General features: G+C 42.7%; 1 protein-coding gene across 1 annotated transcript in view; it reads right to left on the bottom strand.

The window, feature by feature from the left end:
* Positions 1-2,464: 2,464 nt before the first annotated feature.
* LOC139416089 (arf-GAP with coiled-coil, ANK repeat and PH domain-containing protein 1-like) overlaps positions 2,465-20,607 on the bottom strand; it is a 24,043-nt gene continuing 5,900 nt past the window's right edge. The window contains exons 4-23 of the mRNA XM_071164355.1: positions 20,432-20,485; positions 20,195-20,253; positions 19,869-20,052; positions 19,292-19,336; positions 19,031-19,126; positions 14,767-14,841; positions 13,519-13,631; positions 11,480-11,531; positions 11,262-11,362; positions 11,015-11,126; positions 9,091-9,293; positions 8,937-9,006; positions 8,434-8,528; positions 7,206-7,402; positions 6,309-6,359; positions 5,965-6,143; positions 5,738-5,847; positions 5,538-5,648; positions 5,380-5,441; positions 2,465-3,247 (exon numbers count right to left, since the gene is read on the bottom strand). Of these exons, the coding sequence (XP_071020456.1) occupies positions 3,150-3,247; positions 5,380-5,441; positions 5,538-5,648; positions 5,738-5,847; positions 5,965-6,143; positions 6,309-6,359; positions 7,206-7,402; positions 8,434-8,528; positions 8,937-9,006; positions 9,091-9,293; positions 11,015-11,126; positions 11,262-11,362; positions 11,480-11,531; positions 13,519-13,631; positions 14,767-14,841; positions 19,031-19,126; positions 19,292-19,336; positions 19,869-20,052; positions 20,195-20,253; positions 20,432-20,485 (2,067 nt within the window). The 3' untranslated portion in view covers positions 2,465-3,149. The remainder of the gene's footprint in view (positions 3,248-5,379; positions 5,442-5,537; positions 5,649-5,737; positions 5,848-5,964; positions 6,144-6,308; positions 6,360-7,205; positions 7,403-8,433; positions 8,529-8,936; positions 9,007-9,090; positions 9,294-11,014; positions 11,127-11,261; positions 11,363-11,479; positions 11,532-13,518; positions 13,632-14,766; positions 14,842-19,030; positions 19,127-19,291; positions 19,337-19,868; positions 20,053-20,194; positions 20,254-20,431; positions 20,486-20,607) is intronic.

Raw genomic sequence — 20,607 nt, 5'->3', positions numbered from 1 at the left:
ACATACACACCGGTCTGTACATTGCAGATGGGCTGAAGGCAGTCATCGATGACTTTGGACCACAGAAGGTATTTGCACTGGTGACAGACAATGTTGCGAACATGAAGACTGCTTGGGCTAAAGTGTAGGAGTCCTATCCTCACATCACACCCATTGGCTGTGCTGCTCATGCATTGAATCTGCTCCTCAAGGACATCATGGCACTGAAAACAATGGATACACTCTACAAGAGAGCCAAGGAAATGGTTAGGTATGTGAAGGGTCATCAAGTTATAGCAGCAATCTACCTCACCAAGCAAAGTGAGAAGAATAAGAGCACCACATTGAAGCTGCCCAGAAACATCTGTTGGGGTGGTGTTGCCATGATGTTTGACAGTCTCCTGGAGGGTGAGTCTCTCCAAGAAATGGACACATCACAGTCTGCCGATATGGACAGCCCCATCAAGTGGATCCTCCTGGATGATGTATTTTGGAGAGAGTGGTAAGCAGCCTGAAACTCCTGAAACCTATAGCAGTAGCCATTGCATGGATTTGAAATTATGCCATCCTGTCTGATGTTCAGACTCTGCTTACAGATGTAAGAGAAGAAATCCATACTGCCCTGCCCACTTCACTGTTGCGCCAAGCAGAGGAAATTGCCATTCTGAAATACATCAAAAAGCGTGAAGACTTCTGCCTGAAGCCCATACACACCGCAGCGTACATGTTGGACCCCAAGTATGCTGGCAAGATCATCCTGTCTGGTGCAGAGTTCAACCAGGTCTATGGTGTCATCACTACCGCGTCTTGCCACCTTGGCCTGGATGAGGGCAAGGTTCTTGGGAGTCTGGCGAAGTACACTTCCAAGCAAGGGCTTTGGGATGGAGATGCAATATGGCAGTTGTGCCAACATATCTCATCAGCCACCTGGTGGAAGGGACTTTGTGGATCTGGGGCTCTTTCCTCTGTTGCTTCCATCATCCTCCAAATCCCACTAACATCAGCTGCCTCAGAGCGCAACTGGTCCTTGTTTGGGGACACACACACCAAAGCACGCAACAGGCTGACCAATACAAGGGTTGAAAAATTGGTGGTCATCCTTGCACATTTGAGGCTTTTTGAGCCTGACAATGAGCCATCCTCAACAAGGTTGAAAAGTGACAGCAAAGATGAGGCCTCAGTCTGATGTTCAAGAGGTGGACATTGAGGAGGTCCAGGGAGAAGACATGGAAGCCTGAGAGGAAGACAACCACAGCTTTAGTTTCTACACTATCATTTTACAGATTTATGTTGAAAATGTTTTTAGGAGATGCGATGGATCATTGGGGATCCTTCAATATTCCCTTTCTTTTGTTGTTCAGTGAAATCATCCCATGTGAAGAGTCAACTCATTTAATTAAAGTTCAATTCGTAACCACATTTTGTTTTCTCTATTGGAAGGATTTAATAATTTTGAAATTGTCTACTTAATGTTTTAACGTTTGTCTCCTTATGATATGGTAAATATCATGTATATACTGTACTCGATACCATCTACTGTATCCTGCCTATGCTGCTCTGTACCATCACTCATTCATATATCCTTATGTACATATTCTTTATCCCCTTACACTGTGTATAAGACAGTCGTTTTGGAATTGTTAGTTAGATTACTTGTTGGTTATTACTGCATTGTCGGAACTAGAAGCACAAGCATTTCGCTACACTCGCATTAACATCTGCTAACCATGTGTATGTGACAAATAAAATTTGATTTGATATATCCAAAGCAAAAAACATCTACATTTAAATGGTATTAATATTAATTCCCATATTTTCCCATTAATTCCCACAAAGTTTCCACCTCTGAATATTCCCCAAAATGTGCAACCCTAGTTGAGACTATGGCAATGGGGTTAGTTGAGCAAAATGAAGTGTTTTCTTCCCAGGCGTAATCACTAAGATGAGGTAACAAAAGGCACGTTTGGTCAATGGATAAGGATCCCACCGTCCGTTTGTACTCTACAGTATTGCTCTGCAGCTGCTGTCTCAGTAATGTTTCACAGACAGTTGACATTGGTGACTTGCCAATAGGTCAAAGGTAGACCTGTTGACATTCTGCAAGTCACCTTATATAGTCTATTCAGGCATTTTGAAAGAACTGTTTCAGGTAAGCTGTTTGGAAATATTTTTTTCATTTGAGACAAACAGGACTTTATGTGCCTACAGGTTCCTCTTCTTCAATCGACAGTACCCACCTAGCCAGTAGGCTTATGTGTATGGCACAACTACATTGGTTATATTTTAGGAATATTCAATTCCGTTCTGTTTTTTTATGCTGGTTTAAAGTGTTTATTCTCTCTTCAATGTTGTTCAGAGGTTACTGCAATGACATGGTGTTGCCACCTAGTGGATATAGATGGTCAATAGCCCTGTGGTTAGACACGGTATGGTCGAGAAGACCAATAATCAACTATTGACGTAAATGCATGTCTGGATGAGGGAATTGAATTGAACACAATACATTTTAATGACATGTGGTTGCTACACATTTCTGGAGGATAGAGTGAATTAAATGTGTTTTACTGCTTGATAATTGGGTATATTAAATGAACTCTGGTATTTTAATCGTCCGTACGAAATACAGCTCTGGTACCTCAGGCAGCCAAAACAAAACACAAAAACACATCACATCAGAAATGATGAAGTACAAGAGCACATACAACAATTTGACCCTTTGCGCTCATTGTTTTGTCACATTGTACAGTACATTAAGAGGGCTCAATCAAAATTCATACAAATCAACAAAAAAGGCAACCTTTTTTTTGTTCTAGTTCTGGGAGACCTAGTTGGAGCCGAGTCAACAAGACCAGATTAGGACGGACAGATGGAACTCAAGACTACGGGAAAGCGAAATGAATCATTTAAAATGGGAAGTTTCTACTGTATTAGCTGTCATTAGGCTGTACATCTTGTTCTCTCCTACAACCACGTATAGCCACTTAGCCTGAGTGTTCGTCTCTGGAAACCAAACACAAAGACATTACTGATGGGACTGGAGGCGCTACTAGGAGTAATGACCAGCTGAACTACGACCTAATGCAGAGCAGGTGGCCAGCAAATGTGTGTGTGTGTAAGACAAGGAAAACAGCATAACAACAGCATGTGAAAGAAACAGCAGCTGGGGTAGGTCAAGTCTTAAAATCTGTGCTGCGCCGTTTCAGCTTCTCTGGGTTGTTAGAGGCCATGTGAGAGAAGTCCCTGAAGATGTCCTGGTACGTTTCATCACCTGAGGAAAACAAGACATGAGAAGAACATTAACATTTTACGTTCACCAAATGGCTGTACATTTCTGTCCTCAAAAACGCCCCCTTTTCTCTCCCTCAATGTATCCCCATTACTACGATAAGCAGACACGCACGCACACGCCGTTTACCTGTAGCACTGCTAAGCAGGGGCATCAGGGGACACACTGCGCAAGCAGTGCAGAACAGGCGGCCGCCTCATTGGACAAACACAAAAGGCTCACACGACAACAATGAAGCAGTGCACATCAGAGTGACAGACAAGTTGAGCATCTCAGAGCACATGACATGGGAATCACAGCACTACTCCTCCTGAGCCAGACAGATTATTTGAGTCAAACCAGGAAATAGGCCTATTAGAAACTGAAATAATGTGTCAGTACTGGAGTAAATAACTTTGACTTGGCTGACAGTTTGGCCATGGGGGGAATAGATGGTACACTTTCTTTCTCATACAAACACAGCACAGTAAGGTTGAATCTCTCCACATTGAGTCCACTGTTCCCTTTCCAGCCCAAATCTGTTGCGCCGGCTAGGCCCACTGGCTAGGGTTTAGACCAGTGGTTCCCAAATGTTTAAGCGTTGTTCATTGTGGATTGTCTTAATAGCAGCCTAAGACCGGCCACAACCCAACCCTCTAGTGGACCAGGAGCCGTTTGGAAAACACTCAACTTCAAATGGACAGAGTGGCTCATTCTGGTCTATACAGCTTCATGTTCTCAGTATCATTGGTGTTATTGTCGGGGAAAAGCAATGCTCAACAGTGGCAGCGTGCGTACACAACTGAAACAGGTTGAACACGACAATAACCGCTTAGGTGTGACAAACGAGGAACTGGTTTGAAAAAGTTAAAATAAGCCTTGGGATTGGGCAAACAGTGTAATGGGGAAAACCCTCAAGTGTAAAAAAAAAAAATAAAAGCATTTGGTGTTGGACTGAGCTTATGACAATGACACACAGCAGACTAAATTAGACTGCGCAAGGTGCATAAAATGTACATGGAGAGACATATACTGTACATCAACTGCACCCAAACAATCTGATTCCTGCTTTTTCAGGCAGCATACTGTGTAATCATACAATACATGCATACATAGGACCACATACACTGTAATACATAGAAGTATAAATCAGTGGAGGCTGGTGAGTGGCGCTATTAGGAGGACGGACTCATTGTAATGGCTGGAATGGAATTTTGGAACGGTCTCAAACATATGGAAACCTCGTTTCACTCCGTTCCATTGATTCCATTCCAGCCATTACAATGAGTCCGTCCTCCTCTAGCTCCCCCCACCAGCCTCCACTGATATAACTAGATGTTAAACATGGTCATTGCCCAGTGTTATCATACGGTGATCTACATAGAGCAACATGGGCTGTAAAGTGCATTCCGTCACTGTACATCGAAGTGCAACGTGGACTCACATGTCATTACATAAACACTCTCTAAAACATCCTCTTCTTCTACAGTATGTCCTCTCATTTCACCTTTAGTATTATATATCCAAAATGGCCACCTCTTCCCATAGAAAGACGACAGTATAGAAGCTGCTTGTTCATACATTTACCCTGTATTCTAGTTATCCTTCTAATCAAACTTCATTTAGTCTACTCCCTCTACTGAGGTACAGCAAATCGTCCACAGCCAGTAACAATTCTCAGTTTCAAGAACCTTCCACATATACGTTCTGAAGAACGTTCCCCTGACCTCTTTGTCAAAATTGTATTCTGAGAATGTTCTTTCTGAAAACACTCTTAGAAGGGTCTAGAAACGATTCCAGAAAATCTATCAGAACATATCATGCTCGACTTTAAAACGTTCTAACAATGTTTCAGAGTTCAGAGAACAATCTCAACTTGAATGTTACTGTCTAGTCCCAATGTATTGGGGTTCTGGGAACATGTCTAGTTAGCCGAGTAGCCTATGCACCTCAGCAGTACCCCTTTTCCTTCCTCTGTCGTCTCCATCAAGTATGATGCAAGTCCCCCTCTCTCTACTCATTCTGCCCTCCGCCCAGTGCCCATCCACTCAGTTGGTTCTTCAAGGCCTGAAGTCCCTTCCTTGTTTGGCCTATCCCACTCCCTGTCCCGCCCACTCCCTGTCCCATTGAGTGACCTGGTTGGCCAAAGGCTCCGTCCATCTCCCGCATCTCCTTGTTCATCTTGGCGATTCGCAGCCTGTTATGGGGATAGTAGAAGGATGGTGAGGAAATTCTGCTGTATCAATCAATCAATCAATCTAGTGTCAACAAATCAACTAATACTTATACTCACAGGGTGACAATGTCAGCGTTGGCGGTCTCCACGGCAATGGTGATGGGATCTTTCTGGGTGTGGTCTCTGGCATTGTAGTCCGCCCCTCTCTTCAGGAACAGACACACCAGCCTGGGAGATAGAGACCAGGTTAGTGTGTGCATGTGTTCAAGTTTGTGTGTGTGTGTGTGTGTGTGTTCTTATGCATGTGTCTGTCCTACCCAGTGTGTCCCAGTATAGTGGCGTGGTGTAGGGGTCCTCTCCCATTGCTGTCTGCGGTGTTGACATTGGCACCGTTCTGTAGCAGGAACTCACACGCTGCCAAGGAGTTCTGGAGAGACAGGGGCCAGAGTATAGGTAAGAATTCGCACAAACCAGCGTCTCTCTCTTCTGAACGTAGACACACACCCACTCATGTCCTCGCCACAGTGATCTCTCGCTCACTCACCGCGGTGACTGCTTGTATGAGTGGGGTGCTTGACTCCTCGACGGTGTTGACCCAGTTGACGTCAGCTCCGTGGGCCAGGGCGTCGGCCATGACAGGGAAATGCTGCAGCGCTGCAGACCGGTATAACAACGCCCCGGGATGAAGACCAGACAGGTCCTCCTCTTCATCATCTTCACCATCTGTGTATGGAGGGATGACAAGGGGGTTTAATGTGCTTTTTCGTTTGTTTGGTCTGTTTTGGTGTGTGTGGAAAAAAAGTATGAAAATGTATGCACTCACTACTGTAAGTCGCTCTGGATACGAGCATCTGCTAAATGACTCAAATGTAAATGTGTGTGTGTCACCTTTGTGAATGCCTGTGTTGTTCTTTTGAAGAAGATCACTCTGGTTGAGCCCTGAGAGAGAGAGAGAGAAGACAGAGCGATCGAGAGAGAGAAGACAGAGAATGAGAGAGAGAGAAGACAGAACGAGAGAGAGAGAAGACAGAACGAGAGAGAGAGAAGACAGACAGAGAAGAGACAGAGAGAGGAGTCAGAGAGAGGAGACAGAGAGGAGCCAGAGATCGAGAGAGAAGACAGAAGACAGAGATCGAGAGAGAAGACAGAGAGAGAGAGGAGACAGAGGGAGAGAGGAGAGAAGACGGAGATCGAGAGAGGAGACAGAGAGAGAGGAGACAGAGAGGAGAGAAGACAGATCGAGAGAGGAGACAAAGAGAGAGAGAGGGAGGAGACAGATCGAGAGAGATAGAGACAGAGATCGAGAGAGACAGAGACAGAGATTCAACATCGCAGCAGGCCACCATATTAGAGGTTTATCGTGCTGATTATAACAATAGACACAGGGTATGTACCACAGCTTACTGCTGTGTCACCAAGTTCAGATGATTTCTGTGTGTATGTAGGTACTAGCGTGCATGCAGCGAGGCTGAACAATGTGGAAATATTTAATTCACTCCTATCTTGATAACTTGTAGAATGCCATCTATCCTGCTAAAAATCCCTTGGACAGACACAAATAACCCACAGCACCTGCACTCTTTACATTCCTGACCTGTACACACAGGTGTACTGTTTTAGGACTTAAAAAACTTCAACACCTACCAGTCCATCAGTAGACTGCAGGCAGAAACATATCTGTACAGAATGAGTTGCATACCTGATCTGCTAAAAGAGGCCAGCCCGGTACAGCTCGGCTTGGCCCTATAGTGTAAATCAGACAAGCGTGTATGTTCCGTCCAGTACCTGGGAGTCGTGGCAGGGTGGCCCGATTGGGTTTGGGTTTGAGTGGTGGGCGTGAGCCGGCTGGCCTTTCTTGGGTGTTTGCTCTGTTCCTCCGGGCGCTGGAGCGCCGCAGTGGAATGTTCCGACCCGTCTCCGGGAGCTTCTGGATAAACTTCTTCTCCACAAACTTAGAACGAATCCACGACTCCTTATCACCCCTGAGACAGAGAGAGAATATGAAAGAGAAAAATTCTGTAAAAAAGTGTCAGGTCCTTCTGCTTAAAAGCATTTTTATTTATAGAATCAAAATGCACATCATAAAACCATATGACACAGCAGGTCAATTCAAACTTGACAAACCAGGCCTGACTGTACTACTATTTGACAACACAGTTGACTGCATGCACACTACTGTACATCCTGAACACACACACACACACACACAGACAAAACCATGCAACTGCACATCACATTTCCGGGGGACAGTTTATAGTTTACAACACAAACCACAGCCGTCGTCGTGTACCTGTGCAACTTCCTGTCTGGGGTGCAGCAAAGGAGAGGAAAAGAGGAAGCCAGATCATTGAACCGATGAAAGTGTTTGATTAAAGATTTGAGCAGAACTAATATCGTCAAATTGTGTAAAGAAAAAGATTTGCCTGCATTTAGCAGTATGCATGTGTAGTGTAATACGAAAAAAAGTTAAAATCTCCCTGTAGTTTCAAGTTATGACACCAGAGGGGGATGAGGAGGACATTTCTATCTGCAACGTTGAACAAGCACCTGGTATAACAAATCAAAGTACCAGTCGAAAGGTTGGACACCTACTCATTCCAGGGTTTTTCTTCATTTTTACTATTTTCTACATTGTAGAATAACAGTGAAGACATCACAACTATGAAATAACACATATTGAATCATGCAGTAACCAAAAAAAAAAAAAAGTTAAACAAATCAAAATATATTTTATATTTGAGATTCTTCAAAGTAGCCACCCTTTGCCTTGACGACAGCTTTGCACACTCAAACTTTTGACTGGTACTGTATATAACCTACTCTGTGTACAAAAGAATCATGTCCGGTCTGTACAATATATTTATATCCGAACGTTCTGTTCCACTATACTTTATAAACATTTAAATCAAATCACACTGTAAATGCTGGGAAATCTTTAATGTCTGAGTGAGATTTAACATGTCGTTGACGGGTTATGACTCAGGACCCGAGGAATAAAGATGAGGGTTCATACCTTGGACTGGATGGGTGGGGTTTCTTGATGGTGATCTCATCAATCCGCGCCTCGTAGATCCTGTTGATGGCTGTGTTGCCCAACTCACACATCAACTACAGCACACAGAGAGAGAGAAAAAAAAAGGTGCAATATGCAGAAATTTCCTGGTTGCAAAAAATGTGAATCGTTTGCCTAATTTCAGTTTGTGTGACAAAACAAGCACGTGACTCATTCATTGTACCGTCTGTTTGAAGCTGTTGTATAAAACTGAAATTAAAAGACGCAAAAATGAAACTTAGGACCGGGAAGCATAGAAATAGCGCACATAGAACATATCTACTGCTTCTTAGACTTGCTTTCAATGAGAATGACATATCTATTACTCACATTTCTATGTGCTTTTGGTCAGGTCACCAAAAAAAGTGCACATTGCAGCTTTAAGAATTGTCTTTACATTGTATGAAAAAAAGCTATGAATTAAGATAATATTTTATCTGCTTAGAGCATGTACATAGTCTTACCCTGACCAGCTCTGGTTCCCAGGAGTCCAGGGTGAGGGAGCGTACTTTGGAGAAGTGGACACCCAGACTCCTGTCAGCAGGACACCGAGAAGAAGGGAGTTAGTTACATATTAATGTGTGTGTGTGTATATGTGTGTGTGTGTATATATCCTACCTGTGTATCCCAGAACAGACGATACAGAGGGTGATCCCCAGGTTAATAGAGGCCCAGTCCGGACCAGGCTCTCCACAGTCGCAGCACTGCTTGTTTCCCGGGATGCCCTGGACCTGATCCAGAGCCTCGCGGCCCCCCGTCTTTTCCTGATCCCCAAACACCCCTCCTCCTGGGCTGCCCGACACTGAGCTGCAACGCTCCCTCTGTGTGTGTGTGTGTGTGTGTGTGTGTGTGTGTGTGTGTGTGTGTGTGTGTGTGTGTGTGTGTGTGTGTGTGTGTGTGAGAGAGGGGGAGAACGAGACAGAGCGAAAGAGAGAGAGCAGGGGAGAACGAGACAAAGAGCGCAAAAGAGAGAGAGGGGGAGAAGGAGAGAGAGAGAGAGGGGGGAGAACGAGACAAAGAAAGAAAGAGAGGGGGGGAGAAGGAGACAGAGAGAGAGAGAGGGGGGAGAACGAGACAAAGAAAGAGAGAGAGAGAGAGGTACACACAAACATATGGAATGAGTGTGGATCACTGCACTTTCTGTAGACAATGAGTTACAACTCTGCTTCTGAAAATACAAGTGTTGTTTGTTGGGGAAGCTAAATAGTTTACCGAGCTACCAATTACTTCACACTGGAACAAGTTAAGCTGCACTATAGCTACACTAAGAGAATAGTTTACTTAACTAAAGTTTCTTTGGAAAAGTAGTTCAATGCATCCAAACTACTTTGTGTTAAATGACAATTAGGCAGGGCTGTTGCCAAATATTTTATGTTAGCAACAAAAGTAGTTCCAGTCGTTAGCTATACCGCTACATAGCAAAAATATCAATAACTACTGAAACCACTACCTAGATTTGAATTTAGTTTAACTACAACCAAGCTACTGCAAAATGTAGTTACATTACTAGTTGAACTACATGTAGTTACAATACTAGTTGAACTACATGTAGTTACAATACTAGTTGAACTACATGTAGTTACAATACTAGTTGAACTACATGTAGTTACAATACTAGTTGAACTACATGTAGTTACATTACTAGTTGAACTACATGTAGTTACAATACTAGTTGAACTACATGTAGTCACAATACTAGTTGAACTGCATGTAGTTACAATACTAGTTGAACTACATGTAGTCACAATACTAGTTGAACTACATGTAGTCACAATACTAGTTGAACTACATGTAGTTACAATACTAGTTGAACTACATGTAGTCACATTACTAGTTGAACTACATGTAGTCACAATACTAGTTGAACTACATGTAGTTACAATACTAGTTGAACTACATGTAGTTACAATACTAGTTGAACTACATGTAGTTACAATACTAGTTGAACTACATGTAGTCACATTACTAGTTGAACTACATGTAGTCACAATACTAGTTGAACTACATGTAGTCACAATACTAGTTGAACTACATGTAGTCACAATACTAGTTGAACTACATGTAGTTACAATACTAGTTGAACTACATGTAGTTACAATACTAGTTGAACTACATGTAGTTACAATACTAGTTGAACTACATGTAGTTACAATACTAGTTGAACTACATGTAGTTACAATACTAGTTGAACTACATGTAGTCACAATACTAGTTGAACTACATGTAGTCACAATACTAGTTGAACTACATGTAGTTACAATACTAGTTGAACTACATGTAGTCACAATACTAGTTGAACTACATGTAGTTACAATACTAGTTGAACTACATGTAGTCACATTACTAGTTGAACTACATGTAGTTACAATACTAGTTGAACTACATGTAGTTACAATACTAGTTGAACTACATGTAGTTACAATACTAGTTGAACTACATGTAGTCACATTACTAGTTGAACTACATGTAGTTACAATACTAATTGAACTACATGTAGTCACTACTCCCCGACACAGAGTGAATAAGGTGTGTGTGTTCTCACTGGGCTGTGTGGGTCTTCTCTGCGTTCCTGGAAGGCTGAGGCTATGCTGTTCTGGACAGCACTTATCCAGCCCTGTTGCTGACGCTCTGAGTCCGCCTGTAACAGACAGCTCCTACACACACACACACACACACACACACACACACACACACACACACACACAGTAAATACCACACGCCCAAAACTAACATCAATGGCAACATCAGCACACACAGACAAACTGCATGTACACAGACAGTACACTCACTTGGACGGTGAGACCACCTCAAAGCAGAATCGTCTCTCGTTGTCAGCGCAGACCTTCACTGTGCACAGACGCAGGTCCTCCATCACCACAGTGGGCTGCTCCTGAGAGGGAATAGGACACAGGCTGTGAAAGTGTGTGTTTTTTTATTATCTTTGTGTCTGCATGGATTGCTATTAAAAATGCATTGAAAAGTAAAGCAGTGGCTTTCAAAAATTCACCTTGAATTTCTTCTGATAGACCAGTTGATTTTTCTGGATAGAGAACCAGCGCCTACAGTCGTCAGACAGGAGATCAAAAGGAGATGAGAAGGAATAATGCAATCACCTTCCTAGGCTGAACCATTAAAAACCTCTCTGGGCACAAAACAACTAGAGCTGAAGAGGGTCAAATAATGGGTGGAAAGAAAAGGCAGTGAAATATATATATATATATATATATATATATATATATAAGAAAGACACAGGTACAGAGACAGACAGACAGACGAGACACACAGAGAGAGACAGACATTAAGCCCCACCCTCTTCAACATATATATCAACGAATTGGCGAGGGCACTAGAACAGTCTGAAGCATCTGAAGTCAAATGCCTACTGTTTGCTGATGATCTGATGCGTCTGTCCCCAACCAAGGAGGGCCTACAGCAGCACCTAGATCTTCTGCACAGATTCTGTCAAACCTGACCTGGGCCCTGACAGTAAATCTCAGTAAGACAAAAATAATGGTGTTCCAAAAAAGGTCCAGTCGCCAGGACCACAAATACAAATTCCATCTAGACACCATTGCCCTAGAGCACAAAAAAAACGAAACATACCTCGGCCTAAACATCAGCACCACGGGTAACTTCCACAAAGCTGTGAACGATCTGAGACAGGGCAAGAAGGGCCTTCTACGCCATCAAAAGGAACATAAAATTCTACATACCATCTGGCAAAAAAATACTTGAAATCAGTTATAGAACCCATTGTCCTTTATGATTGTGAGATCTGGGGTCCGCTCACCAACCAAGACTTCACAAAATGGGACAAACACCAAATTGAGACTCTACATGCAGAATAATGCTAAAATATCCTCTGTGTACAATGTAAAACACCAAATAATGCACGAGGAGCAGAATTAGTCCGATACCTGCTAATGATCAAAATCCAGAAAAGAGACGTTCAATTATACAACCACCTAAAAGGAAGTGATTCCCAAACCTTCCATAACAAAGCCATCACCTACAGAAAGATGAACCTGGAGAAGAGTCCCCTAAGCAAGCTGGTCCTGGGGCTCTCTTCACAAACACAAACAGACCCCACAGAGCTCCAGGACAGCAACACAATTAGACCCAACCAAATCATGAGAAAACAAAAAGAGAATTACTTGACACATTGGAAAGAATTAACAAAAAAATCTGAGTAAACTAGAATGCTATTTGGCCCTAAACAGAGAGTACACAGTGGCAGAATATCTGACTACTGTGACTGACCAGTGAGCATAGCCTTGCTATTGAGAAAGACCGCCGTAGGCAGACCTGGCTCCCAAGAGAAGACAGGCTATGTGCACACTGCCCACAAAACGAGGTGGAAACTGAGCTGCACTTCCTAACCTCCTGCCAAATGTGTGACCATATTAGAGACACATATTTCCCTCAGATTACACAGATCCACAAAGAATTCGAAAACAAACCCAATTTTGGGTGAAATACCAGTGTGTCATCACAGCTGTAAGATTTGTGACCTTTTGCCACAAGAAAAGGTCAACCAGTGAAGAACAAACACCATTGTAAATACAACCCATATTTATGTTCATTTATATTCCCTTTTGTACTTTAACTACTTGCACATCGTTACAACACTGTATACAGACATAATGACATTTGAAATGTCTTAATTCTTTTGGAACTTCTGTGAGTGTAATGTTCACTGAACATTTATATTTTTTTATTATCTACTTCACTTACTTTGGCAACGTAAACATAATTCCCATGGAAATAATGCCCTTGAATTGAATTGATAGAGAGAGAGAGTCTGGATTCATAATACAAAGTCAAATCATGACCATGAGGTCAGTGGTCTTCAGGTTGGGAAGTCAGAGCTCTAGAAAGAGGCCCGTGTTCCCGAGTTGGAATTCCAAGTCCGACTTCCCAGCTGTTTTGAACGTGGCAAGTGAGTGATGGCGAGAGCAAGAGAGAGAGAGAGAGAGAGAGGAGAGAGAAAGAGGGGGAGAACAACATAGCACAGCACAGAAACAGAGAAATCGAAAGGTAACATACCTGCTCCAAGTCTTGAAGGCATTGCTAGCTCTCTTATACAGGTATCCCTCCATGGCGATACCGTTGGGTGCATCAGCACAGAAATCCATTAAGGAGTTATCATACGAGACATCCTACCAACACAACATAAACATATACATGACTGTAGGGAAGGGATGTTAGTATCAGGACGTAAATATAATTTTAATGCAGTGATACCAGTTGATCCCAAGCTATATTTGAAAGAAAATTATGTCGTAAGGTCTTCCTGTCTACATGGCCTTCGGAAAGTATTCCGACACCTTGATTTTTGCCACATTTTGTTACGTTACAGCCTTATTCTAAAAATGATTTGAATTTTTTTGCCCTCAATCTACACACAATACCCCACAATGACTAAGTGAAAACAGGTTGTAGGAAACTTAAGTATTCAGACCCTTTGCTATGATCCCTGAGATGTTTCTACAACTTGATTGGAGTCCAACTGTTGCAAATTCAATTGATTGGACATGATTTGGAAAGGCACACATCTGTTTATTTACGGTCCCACAGTTGACAGAGCATGTCAGAGACAAAAACCAAGCCATGAGGTCGAGGGAATTGTCTATAGAGCTCCGAGACAGGATTGTGTTGAGGCACAGATCTGGGGAAGGGTACCAAAACAATTATGCAGCATTGAAGGTCCCCAAGAACTCCATTATTCTTTAATGTAAGAAGTTTGGAACCACCAAGACTCTTCCTGGAGCTGGCTGCCCGGGTCAAACTGAGCAATCGGGGGAGAAGGGCCATGTTTAGGGAGATGACCATGAACCTGATGGTCACTCTGACAGAGCTCCAGAGTTATTCTGTGGAGATGGGAGAACATTCCAAAAGGACAACCATCTCTGCAGCCCTCCACCAATCAGGCCTTTATGGTAGAGTGGACAGATGGAAGACACATGACAGCCCGCTTGGAGTTTGCCAAAAGTACTGAGTAAAGGGTCTGAATACTTAAGTGTCATTTTTTTAAAATATATCCAAAAAACAGTTTTTGTTTTGTCATTATGGGGTATTGTGTGAAGATTGATGAGGGGAAAAAAGGATTGAATACATTTTAGAATAAGGCTGTAACATAACAAAATGTGGGAAAAGTCAAGGGGTCTGAATAGTTTCCGAAGGCACTGTATGTCCTCAGAGGATGGAGAGCTAGCGTAATCACATGGAAGCCATCATGGTGGTCTGTGATTAGCTTCTTTCTTTACTGTAGTGTTTGGTTCCAGACGTGTTTACCTTTTTCTTAATGGCAGCGTGTCTCTGTTCCATGTCTCTCTTCTCCCTTGCGGAATTCAACACTAGTTGAGTGTGCTGTGTATGAGAGAGAAAGTCAGGCACAATCAATTTGATTTAAAAACTAAAAAATCCAATGGGGCCAGTATCGAGATACTCGTTACTGTTTTGTTTCCTTGCCACCATACTAACTTCTTTAGGAAAACAGCCCTAACGTTTGAAACAAGCATCATTATGCTGTCATCCAGAGTAACATTTATTCATTTTCCAAGACATAGCAACAAAAATGTTTACAAACAACAGGTTTCTAAAAGACCAAAAGGTTGTCTACTTTGTGTTCTCATTTTAGCCATTGAAACAAATATTGCGATACTAGTATGGCCACAGCCCAAGAATCCAATATTTCAAATGATGCACACTATCCTAAATAACACACAGCGGTTCAGCATGATAGGTCCGTTCAGCCAGGCAACTAAATAAAGATAATAATGTACACAGTATACTGGACAGTGTGTTTTTGGATATAGAGTTGTAAAGATGAATGTAGAAACTGTTGAGGAAAATCAGGCGAGGAGGTAAAGGGCTGCAGGCTTGTACAGCGTTCAGGTGGAGGTCAGGGAGTCCTTCACTCCAGACTTCCTCCTCTGGGGAAAACAGGAAGGAGGAAGTGCTGAACCTCTCCCAACTTCTGGCCCATGGATCGAGGAAAACTCTCCAGCAGCTTCGTATAGCAGTTTTACTTTCACTCCCTCTCTCTTTCGCATAAAGATTTCAGATGATCCAGCTGCCTTTAGGCAACTTCGCGCTCATTCTTTCCCTCTCTCATTCTGCCTCGCAATCCTTCACCATTTCCTGTAACAGCAGGAAGAGCTAAAATCAGTCTTTGTGGCTTTAAAATGGTCTGGTGAAAGGTGACTTGCTTCCCGGTTTCGAGCTGCTCTCAGATGTGCAGACTAATTAACACACGGGTTAGTTGTAGTCTACTGTTGACTGCAGTCCTAGAGCTCCATGTATGGCAGCACGTCCAGTTATGCTACAGTGTCCATCAAGCGTAGCACTGACATCACTGTATGACAAGATGAAAACATGCAAGCACATGGACACACACATCTTCGCTCACACAGGTGCACACACACACACTTTCTAAGTCATGTGAAATAGTTCCTGTTGATGGTGCCCACACTGTTTCCTGTCACGACGAGAGGGACTTCATCTTGTGACTTCCTCGTCCCTCCTGGCAACATTGTTAGGACTCGTGTACTAATTAATCCATGGAATCAACTGCTAGAATAAACCTTCCGTCGAAGACAGGGGTTCCCAACCTAGGGGTCACGCCCCACATATTGGGTGTGCCAATTGTGGGGTGCAGGACCTTCCTTGATTTATTTTTTTTATTTTTTTTACAATTGTTTACACTGATCTAAAACTACGCATAAATCTGCGATGCTTAAGGATAGAAACAAGCGGAAGAGGAAGACGCGATATCTTTGGTTTGTCTCGATGACATTCAGAAGCTTAGCTTCGACCTTCTAAAGTCGAGGAGCCAAAGAAATTGGATTTTGCTTGGGAAGTCCCCTTATACAATGTGGGACTCTGTCGTAATCAATTGATCTATTAACTTTCTGTAAAAGAGAATATGTATAATTAATTTAAAAACAGAAATCATACATTTGGTAGCGGAATACCATTTGAGGAAATCAGGTCTAGCCTTTATTTTCCTTATCCATTAAATATCCTATCTATCTAAAAGAGTCTTGTTAAACTATGGAAAATAGCAGGAAATTTGCTTCAAAACAAACTCATTCCTAGGTCCCTCAAATTAAACGAAATCAAGCTGGTGGTGTTTTTATTACAGGCTCTCTCAATAAAAAAAAGAACACTATTTTTTTAAAGGGGAGGGAATGCGGCGTGCCATTTCTCTAATGTAAAACAAAAAGTGCCCTGGGGAAAAAAGGAACGCTGATCTAAGAGAAGAAGTCATTCCCCTCCTCTTCCTCTCACTTTCATTAAACTATTTTACTTCACCCTCTCTGCTCGCTAATGTCAACATCTGAACAACATGCACTGTCATTCAAAAGATTGGGGTCACTTAGAAATGTTTTTGTTTTTGAAAGAAAAGCACATGTGTTGTCCATTAAAATAACATCAAATTGATCAGCAATACATTGTAGACATTGTTAATGTTGTAAATGACTATTGCAGCTGGAAACGGCAGATTTTTAATGGAATATCCACATAAGAGTACAGAGGCCCATTATCAGCAACCATCACTCCTGTGTTCCAATGGCACGTTGTGTTAGCTAATCCAAGTTTATCATTTTAAACTGCACCTGTACATAGCCCATCTGTAAACAGTCCATCTATCTACCTCATCCCCATACTGTATTTTTTTATTTTATTTATCCTGCTCCTTTGCACCCCAGTTATCTCTACTTGCACATTCATCTTCTGCACATCTACCATTCCAGTGTTTAATTGCTATATTGTAATTACTTTGCCACCATGGCCTATTTATTGCCTCACCTCCCTTATCTCACCTCATTTGCACTCACTGTATATAGACTTTTTTGTTTTCTTTTTTTCTACTCTATTGTTGACTGTATGTTTTGTTTATTCCATGTGTAACTCTGTGTTGTTGTATGTGTCGAATTGCTATGCTTTATCTTGGCCAGGTCGAAGTTGCAAATGAGAACTTGTTCTCAACTAGCCCACCTGGCTAAATAAAGGTGAAACAAAAAAATAAAAATAAAAAAATGTTAAAAGACTAATTGATCATTAGAAAACACTTTTGCAATTATGTTAGCACAGCTGAAAACTGTTGTCTGATTAAAGAAGCAAAAAAACTGGCCTTCTTTAGACTAGTTGAGTATCTGGAGCATCAGCATTTGTGGGTTCAATTACAGATTCAAAATGGCCAGAAACAAAGACCTTTTTTCTGAAACTCGTCAGTCTATTATTGTTCTGAGAAATTAAGGCTATTTCATGCGAGAAATTGCCAAGAAACTGAAGATCTCGTACAACGCTGTGTACTACCCCCTTCACAGAACAGCGCAAACTGGCTCTAACCAGAATAGAAAGAGGAGTGGGAGGCCCCAGTGCACAACTAAGCAAGAGGACAAGTACATTAGTGTCTCTAGTTTGAGAAACAGACGCCTCACAAGTCCTCAACTGGCAGCTTCATTAAATAGTACCCGCAAAACACCAGTCTCAATGTCAACAGTGAAGAGGTGACTCCTTGATGCTGGCCTTCTAGGCAGAGTTGCAAAGAAAAATACATATCTCAGACTGGCCAATAAAAAGAAAAGATTAAGATGGGCAAAAGAACACAGACACTGGACAGAGGAAGATTGTAAAAGTGTTATGGACAAATCTAAGTTTGAGGTGTTCGGATCACAAAGCATGGTGGAGACAACGTGATGGTCTGGGGATGCTTTGGTGGTGGTAAAGTGAGAGATTTGTACAGGGTAAAAGGGATCTTGAAGAAGGAAGACTATCACTCCATTTTGCAACGCCATGCCATACCCTGTGGACAGCGCTTAATTGGAGCCAATTTCCTCCTACAAAAGGACAATGACCTAAAGCACAGCTCCAAAATGTGCAAGAACTATTTAGGGAAGAAGCAGTCAGCTAGTATTCTGTCTATAATGGAGTGGCCAGCACAGTCACCGGATCGCAACCCTATTGAGCTGTTGTGGGAGCAGCTTGACTGTATGGTACATAAGAAGTGCCCATCAAGCCAATCCAACTTGTGGGAGGTGCTTCATGCTTCAGAAGCATGGGGTGAAATCTCTTCAGATTACCTCAACAAATTGACAACTAGAATGCCAAAAGTCTGCATGGCTGTAATTTCTGCAAATGGAGGATTCTTTGACGAAAGCAAAGTTTGAAATAACAGTTGTGTCCTTCAATTAAAAATCATTATTTATAACGTTGTCAACATCTTGACTATATTTCCTATTCATTTTGCAACTCGTTTCATGTCCTTGTTTTCCATGAAAACATACATTTCTAAGCGACCCCAAACTTTTGAACGGTAGTGTACTTGAACAGATCTCTGCCTTCATGAATTTGGTTTATCCAACACACTTTCCGGCTCACTCCTGTCCTTGAGCTGGTCTTGTCTGTTGATGTCCTGTGTTATGTCATGTTTCATATTTTGTGTGGACCCCAGGAAGAGTAGCTGCTGCTTTTGCAACATCTAATGGGAATCCTAATAAAATCCCCCCCCCCCCCCCCCCAAAAAAAATCCCCCACTTGTCCTCGTTACCTCTTCACTCAGGGTGCGTCGATAGTCGGCCAGCTCAGAGAGGGACTGGTGACCTTGTTGGAAGAACTGGGACTGGGCTTCCATCATAGACACCATCTGACAGAAACCCAGAATAAAACTTCATCATCATACACTCAAGACTAAACAATACATGCAGCCCCAAAGACAAGTCAACAAATCATTAGACACCCACATGTGGACTCAACCATGCGACACTTGAAATATTCCCGACGATAAAAGTTCCCACGTCATGAAACTCACCGCCATCAGAATGTCGGTCTTCTTCTTGGCCTCGATGACATTGATCTTGGAAAGAGGACGAGTGAGTGAACAGGAGAGGACAGAACATGTGTGTTGGTATGACTGCAGCTAGTACTAACCACTGGGTATTAATAGTCACCAGCCTGTTACAGGGAAACCCGAAGGCAATGCTGTTGGCTTTCCCCACAGCAAAACACATGTCACTAAGCAGAGGTGCTGTTGCATATTTTATCAACGCCATTTGTTAGAAACATGTCCTGTTCCTCCTGACAAATCTCTTATGTAAAATTCTCTCTAGTATTTGGTTTGAGGCCTTCCAGTAGTGGCATGTTATCAAACAGAAAGCAAGCAGTACAAGAACAAGATTCCAACATGAGCTGGAGACTACAATTGATAGTTTCAACACTAGTCATATGTAACTCAATTCCAGGCAAACCACTTCAAACCAGGTCCAATGTGTGTGAGCGTGTGCATGCGAGTGTGTAAGTGAATATTTTGTCTGTAGCATCCTTGCCATCAATTAACCAAGTTTGGTCCTTCCCCAAAATACACTCTCATCCAGCTTTCATGACCTCACCTGCAGTACGTAGTCGAGGGCCCCGGAACGGAAGGTCTTGCGAGCATTGAGGAGGGCGTGGCTGGCTTCCTCCACCTCGTGCTGCTTCCCCCGGGGGGCCTGAGCGTTCCTGCCCAATGCCGCCTCCAGACTCTCACTGCCCCGCTCAAACTCCTTACGCACATCCTTGAACCGACGCACGTCCCTGGGAGAAGGGGGAGGGGGAGAGAGGGATGAATGAATGTGGCCCATAAAGGCGTGGGTGTGACTGGGGGATGCCGTGACACCAGTCTATGGTAGTGGTTTGAAACAATACTAAATTATTAAGGAGTGCCAGACTCACTCACTCTTTCACAAAACTCTGCAGTTTCAACTTCACCGACTTCTGTGTGGTCTCAATCACTTCCTAGGAGAAAAAGAGAGAGAAATAGAGGGAAATAAGGGGGTGGGTTAAATGGAGCGAGAGAGAGGGGGAGAGGAAGAGAAAGAAAGAGAGGGATACTCAGACACCTGACATTTAAAAGTGGTTGCTACAGTAACTAATGTTGTTGGCAAGCGATGCACAGTAGAGGAGTCCAACTCACCCCCTGAGCTTCCAGAATCACTTCCAGCTTCTGGGAGAATTTCTCCAAACACTCCTACGAGAAAAGAACACATAATGAGTTTAACTTATTCATCAATGGTTGAATACAATACAACTTCCACTTACATTTGAGTCATTTAGCAGAAGGTCAATTAGAGTTAAGTGCCTTAAGGGCAC

This window comes from Oncorhynchus clarkii, chromosome 9 (genome assembly GCF_045791955.1).
Source record: "Oncorhynchus clarkii lewisi isolate Uvic-CL-2024 chromosome 9, UVic_Ocla_1.0, whole genome shotgun sequence".
NCBI lineage: Eukaryota > Metazoa > Chordata > Actinopteri > Salmoniformes > Salmonidae > Oncorhynchus > Oncorhynchus clarkii.
This window is presented reverse-complemented; position numbering and strand designations above follow the sequence as displayed.